The following is a 22127-nucleotide window of genomic DNA, read 5'->3' on the forward strand; positions in this document are numbered from 1 at the left end:
ATACTTAATAGAATATAATTTACTGTCCCACAGTGGGCAGCAAGGACCGTAAATACAAAACGCAGTTTTGAGTAGAAGATATGAGAGAAAAAACCCCTATGCAAACTAACCAAATCCAATGTAAAATAATAATAATAATAATAATAATAATAATAAAAGATGTAATACTATTTCTCTTTGCTCTTCAGATAAGCAGTAAGCATGAAACGTGCCCTACTACTCAAAAACAATTTCGCAGAGATGATTACATTAGTAAATCCGTGAAGTAGTAGCAGTGTCCAGAGATTTGCCTGCTCTGGACACTGCGATATGCTAATTCAAGTCAGATTTAAATAATATTAAGAACACTAATTATGACAAACTCCCCAGAAAAATCAATTGCCTTAAAGTGATAAGAACCTAATTTGTAATCTTTTCTCGATTTACTTTAAAAATAAACAAAATAAAAACCCAATAAAATACAATGCCAACCTCACATATATAGAATAGCAAGGATGTGTAAAAAGACTTATTTTGCCACATCAGCAACATATTGAATGATGATCAGCTGTTAATGGAAGTGAATTTATTCAATGGTAGACACACACTTTAAGAGGGTGGAGTGAAACAAAGGTGACATAAGGTAATTATTTCATAATGCGACATTTCCACGCTTAAATAAATGTACTCACATTTAAGATGACATAATAAAAGATCACTTTCTTTCAAGGCTTTTTGCACATCCTTACAAAACCCCTGGCCTGCAGGGGACGCTGTTAGACAGTCATATTGAGTAGGAATAAAGAGTCAGGCACAAGTTTACTTCAAATGAGGTTCATAGAATAATAGCATTATTTATTCAGATCCAGATGTGACTATTTACAGTTAAAAAGAAAACTCATCAGCTCATATAATTCAACATCCAATTAAAACTGAACTTATCATTATTGTGTTTTTTTTTTACAGGAAAAGAAAGGCATTTCATGTTCCCATTCTTGTAGCATTTAATCACAAACTAATGTTTTGTACTTAAAAAAATAGCAACCTATAATACCTTTATATTTAAAATTTATTTCCAAATAAAAGGAAGACAAGATATACAGAAGCATCAGTTAAACCTTTATCAACCTGTATACAACAGAAAGAACCCTGTAAGCTACTGGCCAGACAAAAGTACATTAAAACAGCTTCAAAATTCTCCAACCAAAATTGACTCCCTGTTAACCGGTTATTCATTTTCAGACTTTTTTGTTGTTGTATAAATCCCTGATCTACACTCACAGCAACTTATATTTAAGCTCTTATCACAGACACTATGAAAATGACCTTATTTAAAATGGCTACAGAATGCATTGCTTGCTCAATCGTTAAAGGGAAGTACAAAAACTCATAAAAAAAAGTATAAATGAAGAGAGATCGTCCGGATCCAACGGCACTGGACGTCCGGTTGGCTCATGCAGAGGATTGCAAAAATTAGTTTCCTTTAGTCCTTCAGGCATTGCTTATGTTGGCACGCATGAAAATGTAGATGGCCTCCCTGACCTGCACTTTTCTTTTCCTGCAGCTAGATTGATGCTAAATTGGCCACCTTACAACACAACCACAAATACAGGCAAAGCCAAATAATAGTAAAAAAAAAAAAAACAGCTCAAATATAAGCTCTCACTACTCATGTGATTACAATTACAAAATAAAATGTCTTGTGCATTACAGAGTATTTTATCATAACATCTTTTCCCAGTTGCATTCTAAGATATAACAACAGCAGTCTGTACATAACTAATAGAAAACACAAAATCCCAGAGATGCAAAGTCCTAAAGCGGAAAATGTCCAAATCTTCACATTCTGGTGCTTCAGTCTCTGTTATCTATTATTACCGTGTGAAGTATGATAGGTCCTCATCGTTATTACTGTTTTTATTGTATGCTATTACATTAACAAGATGAGTTAGTGTTTCCATATACAACAAAGAGAAGAAAAAGGCAACACAGAATGAGGCCGCGTTAAAGGTTTTAACTAGATCCAAGTCTCTGAAGGGTGCCACACGCAGCAGCAGAGTGGCTGTGATGCAGCTTCTCTGCCGCCTCACTCCCTCGTTGGCACGTTGGGTCTCTCACACTCACCCCAAACCCATGTCATCTAGGAGAAATACTGCATCTGGACCTCGCCTGCCACCGCCTCGGGTCAGGCAGAAAGCGATGTGGTGAGAGGGTGATGGAAGGCAAGCGGCGGGCATTCTTGTTGTGAGTCACTTCCAGGCTCTTCCTCGATCACACAATACAGCAAAGTCTGGATATGGTGGGAAAAAAGGGGCAATCTGCGCACAGAGCCGCCTCTGTTCACAGAAATCCTAAGTGCTTCACTCTCCGAGAGCTTGAGCGCTAAGGCCGATGAAACCTACACAAAACAGAGATCCAGTTTAAATAAATTCATCACCCTAATATATCTTTTTACTGATGGTGCATATTGCTTAAGAAGTAAATTAGAATGATTTCATTACTAAGTCTAAATAATCACTAAGTATTTACACCATGTAAGCTTTACTCTTTTGTCACATTAACCACAAACTTTGAGGTATTTGTTGGGATTTTTTGATAAACGGAAGGTTATGATTTTGATGTAGGAGGAATATTAACTTTTCTACATTGTTTACAAATAAAAAAAATAATACTGTGGAATGCATCTGTATTCAGCTCCAGTTACCCAAATATTCCTGATTGGCAAAAGTCAGGAAGAAAGTTGTGGAGTAGTTTTAAGCAGGGTTACATCCTAACCTGTTGATATCTCAGATCACATCTAACACATCACCAAAAGGAGTATGCCAAGACATGGGTGTCAACCTAAATTGACAGGCTGACAAGGAGAGCATTAATCTGAGAAGCAGCCAAGAGGACCATAATAACTCTGGAGGAGCTGAAGAGATCCACTGCTCAGGTAGGATAATCTGTTAACAAGATAACTAACATTTCCGAACCCCACAAGTCTGGTTTTCATGGAGGAAAGATAAAAGTAATTGTTGAAAGAAAGCCCAGTTTGCAGACGCAATGCAGAGGAAACAGCAATTAAAGATGGTCAAATTAGATCAAATTAAACTTTTTAGCCATATATGGTGATATATGTAGTGCACAAAAAACAACCAAAACACCAGAAACCTGGTGGTAGCATAATTGTACAATATGCTCCTTTATTGTACAATATGCTACCCGACTGATTGTATGCAATCAATCAATATGTCAAGATTTTGAATTGAGTTTTTGAATACGATATTTTCTATGGTATTCAGATTTATTGAGAAACACCAGTGTTATAAAGGTGACATTTAACCATAACTGTACCTTGTGTAAATTCTACTCTCTTCATGAACTTCCATTTCAGTGCTTTTATAGTCGTTGAGCTCCTTTCGAATGGCGGCCTACAAAAACCAACAGGTAACGTTAAAACAGGGAACTTTAGAAGAAAAATATTGAATGTCACTCACAGTTTTTATGAACATAATCAATTAGGTGTATTTTTTACAAAAAGTATTCTCTGTTTTAGCTTGATAACAAGCAATACTTTGTCTGCAGGAGTCAGCTTGGTCCATGGCTTGTCTGCCCTCCTGTCATAGTCCTGGGCCTCTGTGACTTCCACATACTCGTGGAAACGCAGGATCTTTCTTGCCTGCAGCTCTGCGACTGTGGGTCTTTGACTCAGCTACGACAGAAGGATGATTTTTGTTACTGCTTCATATCCATCAAAAGCAAAATAAGACACTTGGGTGTTTGTTGTGACGTGCTTGTTCACCTTTCTGGTCAGACGCCGTTTGATCTCCCTGACCTCTGCTTGCCTATCAGCTTGATTTTTGGCTAAAAAAATAACAGGGACAGAGCTTATTTTAGACTTGAATGTGAAAGCTTTGTTTGATGTGCAGGAAAGGTAGAGACAAAAGAAGTTTCCTAAATTAGATCTCTCAAATAAATTGAGAAACCTTTTGAAAGCAAAAAAATCTACACAAGAATCAGCTTTGCTAAATACGCTGGAACATGAGGTGTAATTTGGCTTCACTGAAACAAATAATTCAGAGGTAAAACCATCACAGCACTGGGAGATGAGTAAATACTGGAGAATATTATTGCTGCTGATTTAAAGTGAAAGGGAGAGACAGTTAATACTGACGCTGAAGGATGTTCCTTTGTTCAAGCTCCTCAGCAGTCGGTCTCTGGCTGAGCCGCCTGAACAGTTAAAAAACAAAAAGAAATTAGTATTTTCACAGTGTTTCATCCACTTTTCAGTCAGGAAATAAGTAGGGCAATGATCTAAGAATCTATTTCCGTATCCTTTTTTAAATTTTTTTTTTAGAAAATCAGATTTGACATTGTCTGTTTAAGTCACACAAAAAACCAACAACAACAAAAAACGATGACAGTGAATTTACCGTGTGAGTGCCGTGCCAATCTGCGTACGAATGGCCTCCCACTGCTCCCTGCTCTGCCAGGTCAGGCCCGTCTGACCCGGAGGCTGGTCCTCTCTGCTGCTTCTGTCCTGTGTGAACCTGTCCCTGTCCGGGGCGCAGGGACGGCTGCTCAGCTTCAGAGCCAGAGTGTCCTTCCTCTTGACCCTGCTGGCCAGGGCACCTGCATGAAAGAAATGGAGAAAAAGAGACAAAGGCAATGGCTATGATGGAGTACCAGACTAACTGCATAGCTTCACATAGCAAAAAACAAATAAACAGAAAAAAAACAGAGTTCAAAATCTAATTTCAAATTTCTTTGTAAAGTAATCACTGAAATAATTTGTCTATCAATAGAAACTGAGCTTACTGAGTGGGGGCTCATCCTCTTCATCAGAGTCTTCCTCTTTATGGGCCACCTGATCATCTGAATCACTGTCCTCCCTGTCATGCTGTCCTCGCTCGTTGTCTTCATCATCTTCCTCCTCCTCACTGCTGTTTTCCCCAGGAAGGACACAAACACCAGCATCCCCGACCAGGCAGCGGCGACTCCGTGGCTCCAGCTCCGGCTGGGGGATTTCACCGTCGTACTCCTCTTCTTCCTCATCATCCTCTTCTTCTTCTTCCTCTGAGTAGTCATCTTCCGATCTGACAGGAAGGAAACATTTCTGAGTGGATAATTACACAAATCCTGAACTTGTCTTTATTAAGCTAACAACTTTTCTATGACAAAATTTTGAACAGTGCAACTCTAGTTGTGACATGAGCAGAGAAGCAAATCTCATGATTTTAAAGCGGTCCAATATTTGTCATTAAACTCAAGTCTGAACTGTGACGCGCTCTGAGACTTATTTTGAAGTAAGAAAGGAAGTAGTTTGTTGTTGTTGGTGGAGTTGACTAATAAAGACTGATGGTCAGATTAGCAACATTCATAAATAAAGATTAAAGAATCACTACACACTTTTAAATAATTTATATGACAGGATTTTTGTTATCCAGAAGGAACGGTAACATCCTGACAGACAAGATCAAACATTGCGAATTGCTGAATTGTGCAGCTATAGTGTAGCACGAGACATGAGGATATGTCATGAAAAGTGCTGAAAAACTCACAGCTTTAGAGGCTGAATGCTGACAGGCAGAGGTCGGCCGCGATCTGCTTGATACTCCGGAGGGGTTTCGAAAAGAAGCGCATGTGCCCGCTGCGCCCCGTCTGGATGAGGCTGCGCCGGGCCAGGACTGGACAGCGCTCGCTGGATCATGATGTGCAGCGGTATGGGGGCGGGGCGCTGAGGCGACTCCACGGTTGGGCTCGGTGGGTCGAACAGCATCGGTAAGGGCTGGGGAAGTGGGTGGGGGTAGGAGTGCTGATGGTGGAGGTGGTGGGTGTGCATGTGCTGGCGGGGCGGAGAGGGCGGTATGTGGGTCGGCAGGGGTGGGGAAGGAGGAGGAGGGGGCAGCTGGAAGCCCACAGGGAGCATAGTGTGGTCCTCCACAGAGTGTGGGGATGGAATGACGGAGTGGCTAGGAGTAGAGTCCTCTGTGTTGCGCTTAGTGACCGGGGTTGTCCTCTTGGGAGGCATTGGAGGGGAGGGCTTAGCCGGATGAAGACTTGCACCCCCTGTGGCTTGACTGAAGTCACCTGCAAGTGAGGAAAAAAAAAAACGAAACATCTAATCGAATTGTTTCAAACATAGAGAGACTGCTGGGGAATATGCATAATGGCGAGCTGCTAGCAAGTTTTCCTTTTTCAGTGCAGTTTGCCTCGTGACATGTGTGCACAAATGTCAGTCACACATATGCAGTCATTAAATGCACATGAACAAACACTTTTATTACATGTGTGACTGGGCATCAGAGCACATATGCAGTGTGTGCCAGAGATACACACACTCCCTGGGCAGAGCGGAGTGCAGCATGTGGCCCAGGCCAGAGAGACAAACAAGATGCATACATGCTCTTCGCAGCCAGACCCTAAACAATCCATCAGAGCTCATATGATTTGCCTCGTACTGTGCAAAAGAGGCTCTTAAACATAAAGCTTCAGCTGTTTGCATGCACAGCTATGTGGTTGCTACAGTGCCTTGCAAAAGTATGTATAGTTCTGGAAGTTCTTCACATTTTGTCACACCACAGCCACAAACTTGAATGTTTTCTTTCCATTTTATGTGATAAATCAACTTAAAGTACCATAACATTGTGAAACGGAAGAAAATGCTGCGTAGTTTTGGAATCCGGATCATTCTAACATGAATGTAGTTTGATCTAAACCTCAGTTTGAAGTCCTTTGTTGCCTCTACCAGACCAGGATTTCTTTTATTTGGCTCCATACATCTACAAATCAGTTGTAAGCAGCTTTGATGTGCAGCGTGACGCAGCCAACACCACTATCATGTCATCCTGGCGATTGCGTGTTCAGGTTCATGTGGAGTGGTGCTCAGTTGAGTTTGAATGGTATTTCTTGATAGGTTTTGCACCTTTACATTTTTGAAACCTCAAGATTTTCAAAGCTTTGGATATATATTTTTTAATTAACTTTATCTGATTTTAACTTCAGCACAGTTAAAATCAGAGTTTCTCAGTCCGTATGACACTATTGGCTCACTAATGTTCTCCAGCAATCCCCCGAGGCCTGGACAGAAAGGCTGGACTTTGAGATTAAATCAAACCCAAGACAACTCAATTTACTCATTAGGTGATTTTAAAGGCTGCTTTATTTAGAACATGTGTACAAAGGCCACACCTATCTGATGTTTATTTGTTAAAAAAAAAAAAAAATTAAATAAAATAACTGAAAACCAGCTGTCCCTTTTCTTCCACATCTCCAATGTTAGTGGTTTTGTGTGCCTACCACATAAAATCTCTCTAAAATGCATTGAATTTTGTGGTTTTAATGTTACAAAATGTAAAAAAATAAAAAACTTTGCATGGCGCTGTATATAGCTCTGGAAACTCTTCAGAACAGCTGGGAAAGCATAGTTGTTCTATGGAGTCAAAGTGAAAGAACAGAGGAGACAGAGTTACAACATGCAGTTGACAGTACTGTAAAACATCTTCTCCTCTACCTGAAGCCCATACCATTGTCTCCACTCTACATTCCCATCCCTCCATAATTTTTTCCATTTTCTCTGTGTATAACATGGGTGGATTATAACACATTATATTATGCAAAAACATTTGATGCAGTGCAGTCAACAGCTGAAACCTGCTGAAGGCTTGTCCTCATTCACACGTATAGCCTCTAAAAACAGGTCAATCGCACTCACACAGAAGCTCCCTCATTTAAACACAAAGCAGAGCTCAGTATCGGCTTATCGTAAGCATGCGACTCTTATTTAGTGCATCCAAAGAAAGGAATTCATTGGCAATCAAGTGGTTAAAAGGCAGAGCAGCAAAACATTTTGGCAGCAAAGAGGGGACGTGACACGATGAAGAAGGAAGACTCTGGACTGGCGGCGTCCTGGTGACAGAAGCGTCTCCTCTTTACCTGAGCGCAGGCCTCCTGCCCGCCGGCACAGGTAGACGGGCAGAGACAGGTAGACATCGTAGTCGCATTCTCGCTTCCAGCAGGACCAGTAGAGAGGAAGCTGAGCGTTTTCTCCCCCCTGCAGGGCGGATACTAATAGGGAGGAGACGGAGGCCTTTCAGCGAGTGTTTGTTACATAAATGAAGCTACGTGGCGGGGCTGTCGAAGCACTTCGTTAGGGAGTTTATATTGCTGTAACGCAGCAGATGGGAATCCTTAAAGGCCGTTAATTAAACATGTGCAGCCAAACTGTAGGTTACTTTGCTTTAGTTTTACATTTTTGAAAATCATAAAGGCAAAAAAGGTGTAGCCTCTCTTAAATTTTTGTGCTTTTAAAATCACATGCAGACATTTCAGATCATCTGAAAAAGGTACATTAGGCGCATACAATGCAAAAGCAAAGAAAAAAATCAGTTTCTAAATTACAAAATTTTTCAAAAACTGCCCTTCTGGGGTTATAAGCACACTTACAATCTACTGAAAGACATTGTCCAATAATGGAGAAAACATGGATCAGTGATGAACCATCCCAAGAGCATCGTGTAAGTTTTTCTAAATTACTCCAAGTTCACATCAACAACTCACACAAAAGGTGAAAAATAAACCAAAACAACATATAAAGCTCGGGCTCAGATAAGGTCAGGGTTCACGAGACAACTATAAGAAAAAGACTGGGAAAAAATGGTAACCATGGAAGGGCTCAGGACATAAATCCCCCAACTTTGAATACAACAAACATAACAGTCTATCTCATGTTTGACAACAAAACCCCCAACTATCTTGATGATTCCCAAGAATTATAGAAAGATATTTTGTTGACTGATAAAACTAAAGTGGAAGGTGTAAAACATATAGAGAGAGTCCAATATGCAGTTTTGGTGTTTGGGAACTGGATGACATAACATAAGTGATTTTAAGTCATTTTCAACAGAAATAGAAAATCCTGAAGGACAAATTTCTTCTATAAGCTTGTGACCTTAAGCTCAAAGCAGAACCTCTGAATGGCTCCAAGAAAAGGAAAAAGGGAGGTTTTATAACGTCTTTGCGTAAATCAGATAAAGACGCTGCTGCATGACCTTCAGATGAATGCTCCAAAAATCTTCCAATAACACTGAATTGTTAAAAAAAAAAAGAAAAAAAAGTCAATCAAAATTCCTCTTAAAATTTAAAAGGCTTTAATTAGTAATTGATTGTCAGCAGTTTTTGCCACCAGGGGGTGACAGAACCAGTTTTTAAATTTAGAGGGCAATTTTACATGGTTTAGGTAGGTTTTTTATTGTCTAATGAATAAAATCACCATTTGAAATATGTGTTTCTTATTTTACCATATTATCTTTCATCTGCTTGATTATGTTAGTGATGATTTTAGTAGGACAAATAGGCATAATTTATGACTCCTTTTGATTGGAAGGGGAAATAAGGAAGCACTTCTCCTGCTTTTTGATGAGCAAGACATGCTGTGTCTCACAGGTCTATAAAGAACCGTCCAAACCCGACTGTCTCTTTAAAGCAAACCATGCACTTCATTGCCAACATGGATGGCTTGTTTCGCTGACTTCAAGAACATGAAGTACACTAATTTATCACGACACTACAATATCAACAGATGTGCTGTTAAGACAAGAGTGAATCATAATGGAGAGTCTTAGCCTAGAGGGAATTAAAACAAGATCCCAGATGAGAGGAAAACCTCACTGTAAACAACAACTACACTGTCTGTACTGAAGCACAGCCACAAGAGCCTCTGTTATCTTCACAGTGTAAAATGCATAAAATGTTGACACTGAAGGAGCCCAGGCATGATAAATAACTAGCTGGGGAAAAGCTTCTCAAGCTGTTCAAATAACATCATTAGTGCAATGTCGGAATGTGAGTGCGTGGAATTTCTCAAGGCCAAAACTCTCCGTTGTCATTTCCTGTAGAAAACTGCTTGCAAAGTGAGTACTCATTAAGAAGTCTGTGCATTTTGTTGACTAAGATCTGCTAATTTTGCAGCACTTACCCAGCATGGCTGCGTTGTTCCTGTTAACAGGCTTGGGTGGAGGCAGAGGAGGCTGCTTAGTGCCCTGAGAGGAGGGCGTCAGGGTTGAAGGTGCAGGCTGATGCGTGCTGGTTCCCGCAGAAGACACGGATCGAACGGGCTTGGAAGTCCCAGAGGAGGGGGAGGAGTAAAGGGTCGCGGGGTGGTTGGACGGGGTCCGAGGTGGGCCTTCGTTTCCAGGCTCAGGGGTTGAACTCATCAGCCACTTGGGAGGCATGACTGACTGCTTCGGCGGCAGAGGTTCACGAAGAGTGTCCTGCAGCGCCTCCACTTCAGGTGCAAAATGGCTGTCTGACTCTACAAGCATAGAATACCAGAGAAGCTTTATTTAATAAACTTCATGATGATTCACTTCAAAAGTCAGTTCTGAAATCAATTAAATATGTAATCACACCTATCCAAAGGTTTGCCCTTTAATATAATTACATTAACACACTGGTGAAGCAAATGTAAGCTAATATTCTCTGAGTTGAGTGATTTTATCTCGAGACGATTTTGAGGCTCTTATTTAGAAGTAAGAAAGGAAAAAGTTATCGAGATGCCAGTGTGGACTGTGGTTTGAAGAAGCATCTGCTACTCGTAAATTGTTTGTGTGGCAGCATTTATAGTGAAAATGAACAGGAACTGAAAATAAATATTTTTACTGCAGGAACAGCCCAAAAGGTGCAAATAGTGCTAAAGCTAACATCTTCTCCTTAATTAAAACTACAGACTGTTACACAGTTGCACATAGAATATCATAGGCAGGTCACGCATTGTTAAATATGACCATATCTCTCATCTTGAGCGAAGTCTTGTGCAAAGACCGTCCATTATTAAATCTTTATTTAGATATTCCAACATTGCCAATATTGACTTTATTTTAATAATGATTCACAATATATTTTAAAACAGATTTTCATTTTCAACTGAACATTGATTTCAACTTGTAAGAAATGTGTCTCTTTACATTTCTTTCTGTGATTGTAATATTATGCAATGAATGGAGCCTTCCTGCTATATGTAAACTTTCCAACAATATTTTAGTACAGTGTTTTTCAGCAGTAATGTTGCTGAGTTCAGTCAAGCTATCACTACCATAGAGAAATAAACAAAACAAAAACAAACAAAAATGATCAAAAATAATAAGTAACTCCACTGACTCCCAGCATTTTTCATCTGTCCAGCAGGGGGCTCCTTCTGTGGTTCCCGAAAGTCTTAATTTAAAAAAAAAAGAGAAAAGAGGCAAAACTGTCACAAGCTAACAGTTATCTTACTAAAACCAAAAAAAACCTAATCCTAATTAGTTTATGGGTTTCATATACTCTGTTGGAAGCCATACTCCTCGCTTTGATAGTTATCTTCAATTCAAAATAAAATGGAGGATGATAATCAGGGTAAACTTTTGGGATGAGCCTTTATTATTATTGTGTTATAATTTGTTATGTGATATAATGCAGTTCCTTTCCAATGTGCAAATCAGCTCATGAAGCTAAATGGTGAAATGAGGTTTCACTTGATTACTGTTAGAATCTTTTATCTGGAAATTTTAAAAGTAGCCAAATTCAATTCAAGTGTATAGTTTGTGGGTTTTTTTTTTCTTATATTGTATAACATAATACTTAGGTTATGTTAAGCTCCAGGCGGTATTATTCCCTAGTTGCAATTACTATGTCAATAATTCACCCCTGGACAGAAATGAACCATTATATGAGCCACTGACAGGAAATGTATAAAAAGCAGAAGATTACAAAAGACCTTGCTGCAAAGCGCTGAATGCTTCAGCAAAGAGACCGAGTGAGCAACTCTCTGCGGCTGCACCACTCGAAGCACTGTCTGTGCAGCTCTTGTTTGAGAACGGCATTATCTGGGATCAGCTGTGAAGGTAAACAGTGTGGGCAGCTGCAATTACGGCCAAAAAAAGCCCACCTCCCTCTGACCACCCCTCTGCTGCTACTGCTGCTCCCACGCCATTCCTCAAAGTCGCAGCTCCAAAGTACAAAGCTGTTTATGAACAGATGAACCTCTATCAACGCGACGTTACCAAGCCAAAGAGGAAATCATCCAGAGGAAAGCAGGAAGTAGAAATGAAGCACAGTGGAGGTAGAGAGAGAGAGAAAACGAGGACAGAAAGCAGGATATGTGATAAAGATAGAAAGAGAGTAGGAGAGGGAGAGAAAGGGTCGTCGGAGAGAGAGAGAGAGACGGAAAAGGAAAATACAAGGTGAGATTTAAGAACAGGCTGGAAGAGGCATATGAAGGTGTGCAAAAATCTTTCACATCCAACAGATTTAATTTTGACACCTTTATCTGTAGTTCTTCACATAATTTGTAAATTTTTCATCTGTTTATCATTAAAATTAACATTAACCTCTTATGTCCCAGAGACACCACATGTATCAGTGCTACACAGTGTCCTGCAAAAGACTTTTCACTTCTTGAACTTTTTCACATTTTGCCTTGTTGCAAAGGCAAACATCAACGTATTTTACTAAGTATTCATGTGACGGAGCAGCACAAAGCTGTACGGTTGACATAGTACAAATAATAATCTGAAAAAAACACATTCATCTGCATTCAGCCTCATTTTATCTGATACTCTTAAATAGAATCTGGTGCAGTCACCTGCTTTCACAAGTAACCTAATTAGTGAATGGAGTCGACCTGTGTGTAATTTAATCTCAGTACAAATACAGCTGTTTGGTGAAAGGCTCAGAAGTTTGTCAAAGAACATTAATGAACAAAAAGCATCACAAAGACCAAGGAGCACAGCCGACAGGAGATTTAGGATATCAAAAAATAACCCAAGGTCTCGTGATTTTTGCAAAGTGCTACTTAATCATGCTTTGTGTGAAACTGCAAACGTTCAAAGACTTGGACATCCACCAGGTAGACAGATCCACAGAGTTTCAGTCCCTCAAATGGACAATGATCAGTTTAACTCCACAAATATGACCATTGGGAAATACATCGAGTTTACATTTTGGAACAAATCAGTGTCGCAGCAAACAAGTAGTGGACATTGCTCTGGTCAACACACCATCTTTTCTTTTCTTAAGGGAAGCTTGTCAAAACTGACGGCAAATAGAGATAAAAACAAGGCAATCCCAGAAGGACACTGTTTAGAGGCTTCAATGACTTGAGACGGGGGTAGAGGTTTAGCTTACAGCATGATCTTCATCCTGAACATACAGCCAAAGCTAAAGTGCAAATATTTTGATCAAAGCCTATTCGTGTGTTAGAATGGCCCAGCCAAAGTCCAGATCCAAAAGCAATGTTCAATCAGGAACAAAATGGCAATGGTTACTGATTGTTGTCCTTCAACAAAAGAAGAACTACCGTTATTATTTACCCTGTCTGTTTTTGGGAGGAATCAGTTGGTTTTTGTCTAAAAGCGTGAGCATTTAGGAGCAACAATGGCTGTAGTGATCATGACAGATTAATGAGGAGAAGAGAAGGGAGGACGATCTGTTCTCTCATGTTCCTGAATAAGAAGCATAGCTGGAGCAAGCCTCCTGGGAGCCGACAGGAGGCTGTCTATATCTGGGAGGACAGCATTGTGCGCCGAGGAGTGACAGCAAGATGGAGGGGAAAAATATACAGAACTGAAGATTCGCCTTCAACAACATATCAGCAAGGTCAGGTGGGGAAATGTGAGCATTATCTTTGACTTTCACGACAATAGCTCATGTTCTTGCTTTAGATCTTCAGAGGAGCCTTACCTCTGCGGGTCCTTCCCTCCTCTGCAGAGGCATGTCGAGGAAGCGTCGGCTTCCACTCTGCTTCTGCTGGCCGCCTCCTGCCGTCCTCTGAGGGGGCCTTCTGCAGCCCCGGCCTTCTCTGCCCATCGTCGGGGTGGAGTCTGCCTCCGCGCCTGCCTTCATCCTTCTGAGCGTGGATCTGTCCCTGCCAGGCTAAGTTGGACTTCCATTCGCCCTCCCCATGCACATGTGTCCCCATTGCCCCGCTTCTCCACCCCTCCTCATGCAGTCCGGTGCCCCTGGAGCACAAAGCTCCACGGCGGTCTCCGTCTGAGGGAGAGCGGCCCCTGTGGTCCTCTGGCTGGGCGAGTCTCCCAGGGTGCATCCGAAAGTCCGACTCTCCAGGGAGTTTGACCTGGTTACCTGGGCTCCTCCCACTGCTGATGACTCCTCTTCCTCCACTGACTGGAAGTGTGTGGCCGTTTTTAACGTAGGACTGTTTCACATTTTGCGCCTCTCCATCTGAAAAGGTTGGTTGTGAAACACAAGACAAGGAACAGGTTTAAAATAGGATCTGACCTTCCAAACCAAAGACAGTCTGTAACATAGAGAAAAGATGAACGTCTCAATGATTTAGATAACTATCATTTTAGGCAGTAATGCACCAAGCAGCATCCTCTTTATTCTATCTGACTGTTATGTTCAGCTCTGACCAAACTACTGGTAACATTTAAGTAAACTCCAACTGTTTGCATTTTTCTGATAGCAGGATGGAAAAGGCTTTTTTTTAATATTTTTTTTTTTATCTGGCATGTTTGCAAACAGCTGGTTTGTCACTCGAGAGCATTTCATTGTTGTTATGAAAACTTTGTGATATCATGATGCAACTGTTTCCTAAAGTTACCATCCTGCTCATTGTATGTGGCAGCAAGGTAAATATTATTTAGCCAGATGCTAAAACCTCATCTTTACTTTGTGGACTTGAAGAAGGGGAGTCGCCTGAAATGTTTTCCTCACTAAAGACAAGGTTAGATGTTTGGATTTAGCTCTTAGTAGCAAAGAACAGAGAGGGGTTGCCTCTTAGAGGAGAACTGCTCTTCACTTTTAGAGTAAAATACCTGATGGCAACAAGTTAGGAGAAGTTATCCTATCTCTTTGTCAAATAAATAGCTCAGTACAGGTATTACGTCAAACAACATGGCTACCTAGTTAGCTAAAAATGAGTGGGGAAATGACAGCCACTTATTCTTGTTCAAATTTGTAAATGAGTGAATGTCCTCACATAAAAGACTGAGCTTTTTCTTTAAAAAAAGTTCTCTAAAATAAATCCTGAATGTATTTGGAAGATTTTACATATTTGTAGTGTTCCTAATAACTACACCTGTGACCCCAGATACATATTTTATGCATCTGATCTGTTGTAATTTGAGAGTAGCAAGTAAGAAAGTGGCAAAAAACAAAAAACAAACTAACAAAAAAAACAGCCACTCAAGAGATATTCACTATTTGTTGTTGTAATGCAGAAGCAGCTGTAGGCTTAATAAACGGGCTTCTGAGCTGGCGGGGCCGGCAGAAAGCTTACACACACACACACCCACGCACGCACACACACGCACACACGCACGCACAACACACACACACACACGCACACACACACACACACACACACACACACACACACACACATACACTTCTCAAAGCTATTTTGCTGCAGGCCACAATCCGTTCCACTTTTCCAGAGCTGTGGAGAGTGGCATGCAATTTTAAACTTATATTACATTACTATGAAAAACAGAGTAAATTTCCTTGTCCTAAAGTGCATTTCAGACACCTGATGGATGCCGTTTCTGCCACAATGTACTTGTGACCTAACCGTGATGTCTGTGTCGATGTGATCGCCTCAGGGCAGCTTCTGTCAGAGACAGATACTGCCGTTCAAAGAGATCAAATGAATCACAGAGGACCTCTTACCATTATCTGGGACTTCCTTCAGCAGGCCCTGCTCTATGAGCTCCTGTCGGGTTCGCCTAGTCGACATCTTCCTCTCCAGTTCTGCCGTCAACAGACACAATTCAAAGCAAGTTTTCATCTCCTGATGTTTTTGTCAAAAAACTTCAGGATAACTGAAGAACATGCTAGCATTAAGGGGAAAACGCACACACTTATTGGGTTGAAAGTTGAATGTAACCAATATGATCAGTAAGAAAGGACAGGTGGAGACCACTCAGAGTCCAAACAAAATAAACGACACAAACCTTCGGATGTTTCTTTGAACTTTTCGCTGCTTTTCTTTTTCCGCCACTTCCAGGGTTTGAAGATCTTGCCAATGGTAGAAAACTTGCCCTTACGCTTTGGGGGAGGGGTAGTGGCCCCTGTGCTGCCCCCCTCTCCCACCATTGTGCTGTGGTGCTGCTCCGTTTCGTCATCTGAAAGTAAGAAATGGGAAAATTGTTACATTTTAAGACACACCGCAACACAGAATAAGAGGAGGGGAGCTGGACTGTCAGAGCAGAGCTTCATCAACAAGAAGAGATGCACAGAGAAATCCAAGTGACCGGAGTCTGCTGAAAAATAGACTCGGAAACTCAGAAATTCAGTTTATTTCCAATCGATAAAGCATCACAAAGGATAGAGACAAATTCACGGAATCTTCAGTGTGGAGAGTGAAAGACTCAAAGTAAGCGATTTTCAATACCGGTGAGTCTCTTAAAAATGAAGTCAGAGGAAGCAGAGGTATAAGAAGCTACTTAAGAAGAAACAGTATTTCATGGACCATATGTCTGCGGTTCAACCAGGCTGATAGAGAGCGAGATGTCCAGGAGACAACTGGAAGGCTGGACAAACAGAGCAACAGGAAAGTTGCTCTGTTTTATCGTTTCTATCTTCAACAGCTGCTTGTCCTGAAACATGTTGGCTTTTAAAATGTTGGCAGCTTCTTGGAAATCTCAGATATACAGTGATAGTCTTCATCACTAGGAACAGTGGTTCTCAAAAATGTGCGTACTTAAAACCAATCATTAGCATACAATTCAGAATATTCCACTGGTTTCTGAATGTGAAACTGGAAAACCATTAACTTGGGTTTGATGCGATTCCTTGCTGTGAAAAAGCAAAATGGGCGGCAAGCTACTGATTCACTGCTGTCCACTACCTCACAGTTCTTATTTATGATGTAAATAACTCTTGCAAAATCTTATAAATACTATTAGATCAGTCCCCATACATTGACAGCAGCTGGAATGGTGGCCATGATAACCAACAACATCAAAAACTGAAAGTTAAGTTCAAACCTTTAATGCTGCAATGCTGCTTTTTTTAAAATGATAAAAACCCAGTTTCACATTGACTACTCTCTCACACATAGCGGGGTGAAGATGCCTCCATTCATATATTAAATGAGAAATAAATCTAGATTATTTTCAGTGTTGTTCTTCTTGTATCCTAAATATGAGAAATCAGGGTTGGTTAGCAGCAGCAACGCAAAGCTTTAGACTGATCAATGCTCCTCTAACTGCTGGATGTCATGTTTCTGGTTTCCTATCTGCACCAAGCTCCAGTGCCTTTGTAAAAACAAGCTGCCTCATCATGGCTGGTATTATGTTTCGCTGTTACTTCTCGGGCACTGAGTGTGCTTTGGCAGGGTGATGCTGAGAGCTCGAGGACTCCTCCACAGAGCTACCGCTAACAGGAGGACTCTAGTGTTGGCTTTTAGCCAGCCTTTTTCCCTGTCAAGTGCTCACATTCCTTAGCTCGATGGAGCCTCGTGCTTATCAGCCCTTCAACTCTCGCTGTCTCAGTGCAGAAGAGGGGCCGCATGCTGGAAGCGGCCGTAGGCAGCAGGAAAACACTGCCAGTCAAAGCACACACGATACAAATAGCATTAAGGAAACGAGAGCTTTTTTAAGGAACCGCTGATTACTATGGGATGTCAATGAGGCTGGGAGCACTCCATCAAATTCTGCAGTACTGGCTAAATATTCTGGGATGCATGACTGGCAGCTCCATTGAGAGAGTGCTGAGCTCAGAGAGAGCTTCGAACATCAGGTTTGTGTAAAAAGCTGCAGCTGCCGGATTCAGCAGACAAAATATTTACCACTGGAACGAGAAGAGAGTCGAGTTTAAAACTCCCAGCGAGATGCACACACAGGATGCCTCGGCGTCGGAAGAGCCTTGCAGTCTGATTTCCACGACAATACACTTCCGCAAAATACTAATGCACGTTATTTAGTAAATTACTAAAAACCACAGAAGCGGAATAACAACATTAATCTTTTCTGACAAGCAAATCTACATTTCAAACACAGTGGGTCAGGGTTGTCTAGGAATATCTCCCAGCCCTCATTCAGGGTTTTAGCATCATCCTCAGAAACACGATGACATGATGAACAACTGCTGACACAGAACCAAAGCCCGTTTTAGAGCCAAGGGAACGACTCCGTCAGCACTTTTCATCAGTGCTTAAAGTAAAGGTTACCATTACGAAGATATAATCAGGTATTAAAAAGTTCTGCTTCCAGAAATGTTCCTCCAAATCATTAAAGTAGTTTAAGGCCCCTTAACCTATCTGAACAGCTAGCATTAAGGAAACAAAAGCTTTTTTAAGGAACCACTGATTATCCAGATGCCAGACAAAGTGGCAGGAGTGCCAAGAGTTTCCTGTCCCTATTGAGGGACAGGAAACCTGTAGCTGGCCTCTGCTGGCCAGCTGGCTGCAATGAAAGCTAATACATTTCCCCTGAGCAAACAGTGGACTAATTAACCACCTAATACCAGCTTTTTACGTTTGAATTTCTCTACAAGAAGCAGAAGAGCAAAAATGTAGATTCCAGACAATAAGTAGTTAAATTTTACTAGTAAACTTAGTCAACGTTTGTTCTATATTTCTAAAAGTGTAATAAAATAGTAAATGGTGTAGAACATTTTTCCCGACAGATTCCCTGTTCATCACAGAAAAGCACAGACACCCATGCATTCACAAACTCTTTCAAGAGAGACTACATAACTTAAACACAGCTTGACGACCTTTTTTCCCTTCATCTGATCAGTGCATCAACCAGCAGAACGTACAGAATCGGTCAGAATGAGAATCTGTAGGTCAGAACTCGTAGAAATCCAGAAAACAGTGCAGCCTTTCTAAAACCGGATCCTAAGCTACCTGGAAGGGGGCTGTTAAGTGTCCAGCTTCCACGGTGACGGGACCTGAAGCAACATGCCATGGGGAAGCAGGCAACATTCAGAAATCCAAGATGTCCAGCCTTCCTGTGAGTGTCTCAGAAATCAAGGAGAATCCAGATGAGCATGTTCCTGTGCAAAAATTAAAGCAGAGAAGATCCAGGTTCCAGGGGCAGGGAAATCCGCTTATCTCGGTGAGACAAGAATGCAAGGATTCAGAGCAGCTGCCATAACGTCCAACTTAAGCTTGGCTAAGGACGGCTTCTCTGTGATCCAGCTTGGATGGCGTTTCTCACACAGAGCAGACTGTTCTGTCAGAAACGCCTCTGATACAGAGGCTCAGCTGAGCCAGCGGAGCAGGATGAGAGCTCTGACTGTGCCGGGCCTGCGCACACGCAGCGCCGATGACGATTGTGGAGGCTTCAGCCCATCCAGCAGGCTTCCGTTTGAAAAAAAAAAGATCTCAGACAAAGCTCGTTGAAATGTGTCAATCCAACGCCACAAAACTAAAATGATCCTTTGGACCCACAAAATGATTCCTTCAAAGAAAAAACAAAAAAAACTAAAAAACTTCAACTTGCTTTTGTTGCAGTGAGAAGTGATTCAGGGTCTTGTTGGAACTGCAGCTGTTTGTTCCTGTGAGTTTGGAAATGGTAGTAGACAGAATAAAAAGTGCTACAAAGAGAGAAAAAGTACAGGCGTGATCGGTGGTGGTGGTGGCGGCGGGTGGGGGTACTGGAAATGCAGTCGCACAATCAGGGTGGAGTGCCATTTCCTCCCTGAGAACAAAGACAGCCTCTTCCCTTCAACTCAACACAGTCCACGAGAGAGACTGCAGAAGAAAACGACCAGTAAGTCTGGTGAAGCCAAGAAAAAAGAGGAGAGAAACATAAAGTATACTTTAATGAATGATAATATAATTGGTTCTTTATTCTGAGGCTCTGATGAGATGAGGCCGACTGGTCAGAAAACATGTGGGAGTCCAAGCATGTGTGGGCGGTTCCTCTGACATGCCATCCTAATGCTCTGTCAAGCATCTCCTGGAGAGGCTGCATTACCCTGGACAGCTGACCGTGCAGCTAAAGGAGCCTGATTTTTACAGAGTCTGTATGAAAAGCTTACAAAAGACACCCACGTCCACTCAGAGTCCTCCAGTTGGGAAATACCCCCAACCTTACGAGAACTCTTATCCTTAGCAGGGCAGATTATCAAATTTAATCTTCTTAATTGAGCACAGTGGTTATAATCGCAGTGACTGGTTCTTGTGAAAATTCATTAACAACTTAAGAGCAAAACACAAATAAGAGAACAGTATATTAGTTATATCCACAATAAAGTTGGGTAAAAAAAACATTTTATCTTACCAACTTTACCTTAATTTAACCCAAAGAAGTATTTTAAGTTACAATTTAAAGGTTTACTGTTAAGGCTGAAATGAACTAAATACAGATACATAATCCAGTTTAAGATAAGAATAATAAGAAAACCCAGTTCTACTAAGTTCAGAAAAATTATTTTAGACATTTTCAGACTCCTATATGAAAATTATCATTTAAACCAACCCAAAGCGTCATCACTCAAACCTATATCACCTGTTATTTTTACAGCAAAAATGTTACTTCCTGCCCTAAGTGTTAATAACTTCATGTATTACTCTCATGGCTGCTGTTGTAGCGCTACAGAAAACATCTCTGTGTCTGACCCCTGAAAACCTTGAACCAACCAGGTATTGCTTGGATTTAGCATTCTGGAGAAGCTGAAATACTCCAATAGTCACGTGGGTTAGGGTTCACAACCTCCCACAATTAGCTAAAATCAGCAAACACTTTTGAACCCCCCCATCTAAAAATGCTTACAACTTCCCATTTCATTACCTCAAACACAGTAGAAACTGTGCCAAGGAAAATAAATGGCGTACATGGATTTGGAGTTTTCCAAACTCCAGCTTATTTATTTCAGCTTCCAAGTGCAATTTCTATTCAATACTTCATGTATGCTCTTAATTTAGAGTTAAGTTTCGCAACAAAACTTCCTCAAATAGGTGAATTCATTAATATTGAACATCAAAGAAGCAGGAGAAATTTTGAGAGATATAATTATTCAATTATGCAGAACCAGTGTTGAATCAGGCCAGCTTTCCAGCTACAAAGAATGACATTAGTCTGTAGACCAGCGTTAGACGTACGAGCAAAAGGCTCAGCAGTAAAGTAGTTTACAGTTTTCAAAACACTGGTATTTAAATAGGTCCAGAATCCTGTTTTGGATCAACAGCTTTTAATTCTTTATGGAATGCCAGAGTAGGAAGACATAGAAAAACAAACTTGACAGGACAGGAGGTGAAAAGTGAATTGAATTCAAAATGATACAAGAAGAAAAAAAATTGTTTTAAATTCACAGTGCAAACAATTTCCTGTGCCCTGTAACAGGAAGATAAATGGCCAGCACGTGCATGAGTGTGTAAAAACACAGCTGAGATTCATGCACATGATCCCATGATTTAGCATTCCTTGTGGTGGTGAAAGTGAAGGAAAGGAACAGAAAGAGAGAGACAGAGAGAGCAGGCTATGCAAAGTTGATTACACAATATTCCGCCCCCTTCTCTCCAAGATGTTTAAAGTCTTTGAAAGCACCATCAAATAAGGGAACAGATTTAAACTCTGCGTGTGTGTGTAGGAGGGGGAGTAAATCCTGTACTTTGACAAAGAGAGCCAGAGTAACATCAGAAACTCACCGCCAGAGTTCTGCTGTTGTGGTCCTGAGTTGGGATCTCCACACGAAGGCTTTGTCCCATGATCCAGCCCCCGAGGGGCCTCTACCTGTTCTGCACCCACACCGAGGCCGCCACTCTAGATAGATCAGCCGCTGCACCTGCCTTCCTGTTCCTTCAAAAACAGCACCGTCTCTTTCATCCACTTTTACTCTATGTCTTTCACTTCAGTCCTTCCCCCCTGTCCCTCCTTCTTCCAAACTCCTTAAGACTTTCCCTCCCTCTAGGAGCTGGACTCCCTCTCCCCCACACTGAAGGACCCTCCCTGCTTGGCTCACAGCATAGATCAGCAATCACTGAAGGATGCCTGCCATTCCTGGGAGAAAGACAGGTTGTGTTTTTAATTTGGCGTGTGGACAGCAGTGGTACACGGTGCATTGTTTTGAATCTGTTGTAGATATTTAAGGAAAGAAGTAACAAAATCTTCAGAGCCAACATAGAAATACTTGAGTTAAACCTCAAAGCTTAGATCACAATCTATTTGAATGAAACAGTTGAGGCACGATATTATTTTTCTACTCACTAAAAAGCA

The 22127-nt window shown here is 41.2% G+C and overlaps 1 protein-coding gene across 1 annotated transcript; it reads right to left on the minus strand.

Annotated features, from left to right (window-relative positions):
* Nucleotides 1-808: 808 nt before the first annotated feature.
* Nucleotides 809-21741, minus strand: phactr4b (phosphatase and actin regulator 4b). Its single transcript, XM_055042224.1, is given in 15 exon segments — nt 809-2377; nt 3316-3392; nt 3536-3673; nt 3764-3825; nt 4136-4191; nt 4395-4593; nt 4780-5057; nt 5523-6051; nt 7897-8028; nt 9938-10273; nt 13678-14178; nt 15628-15708; nt 15912-16082; nt 21560-21583; nt 21586-21741. Coding segments are annotated over 15 exon segments (2634 nt in total). The 5' UTR covers nt 21620-21741; the 3' UTR covers nt 809-2361.
* Between the last annotated feature and the right edge of the window lie 386 nt (nt 21742-22127).

The sequence above is a fragment of the Poeciliopsis prolifica genome, unplaced genomic scaffold, assembly GCF_027474105.1.
Source record: "Poeciliopsis prolifica strain line A6 unplaced genomic scaffold, Auburn_PproV2 SCAFFOLD017, whole genome shotgun sequence".
Taxonomy (NCBI): domain Eukaryota; kingdom Metazoa; phylum Chordata; class Actinopteri; order Cyprinodontiformes; family Poeciliidae; genus Poeciliopsis; species Poeciliopsis prolifica.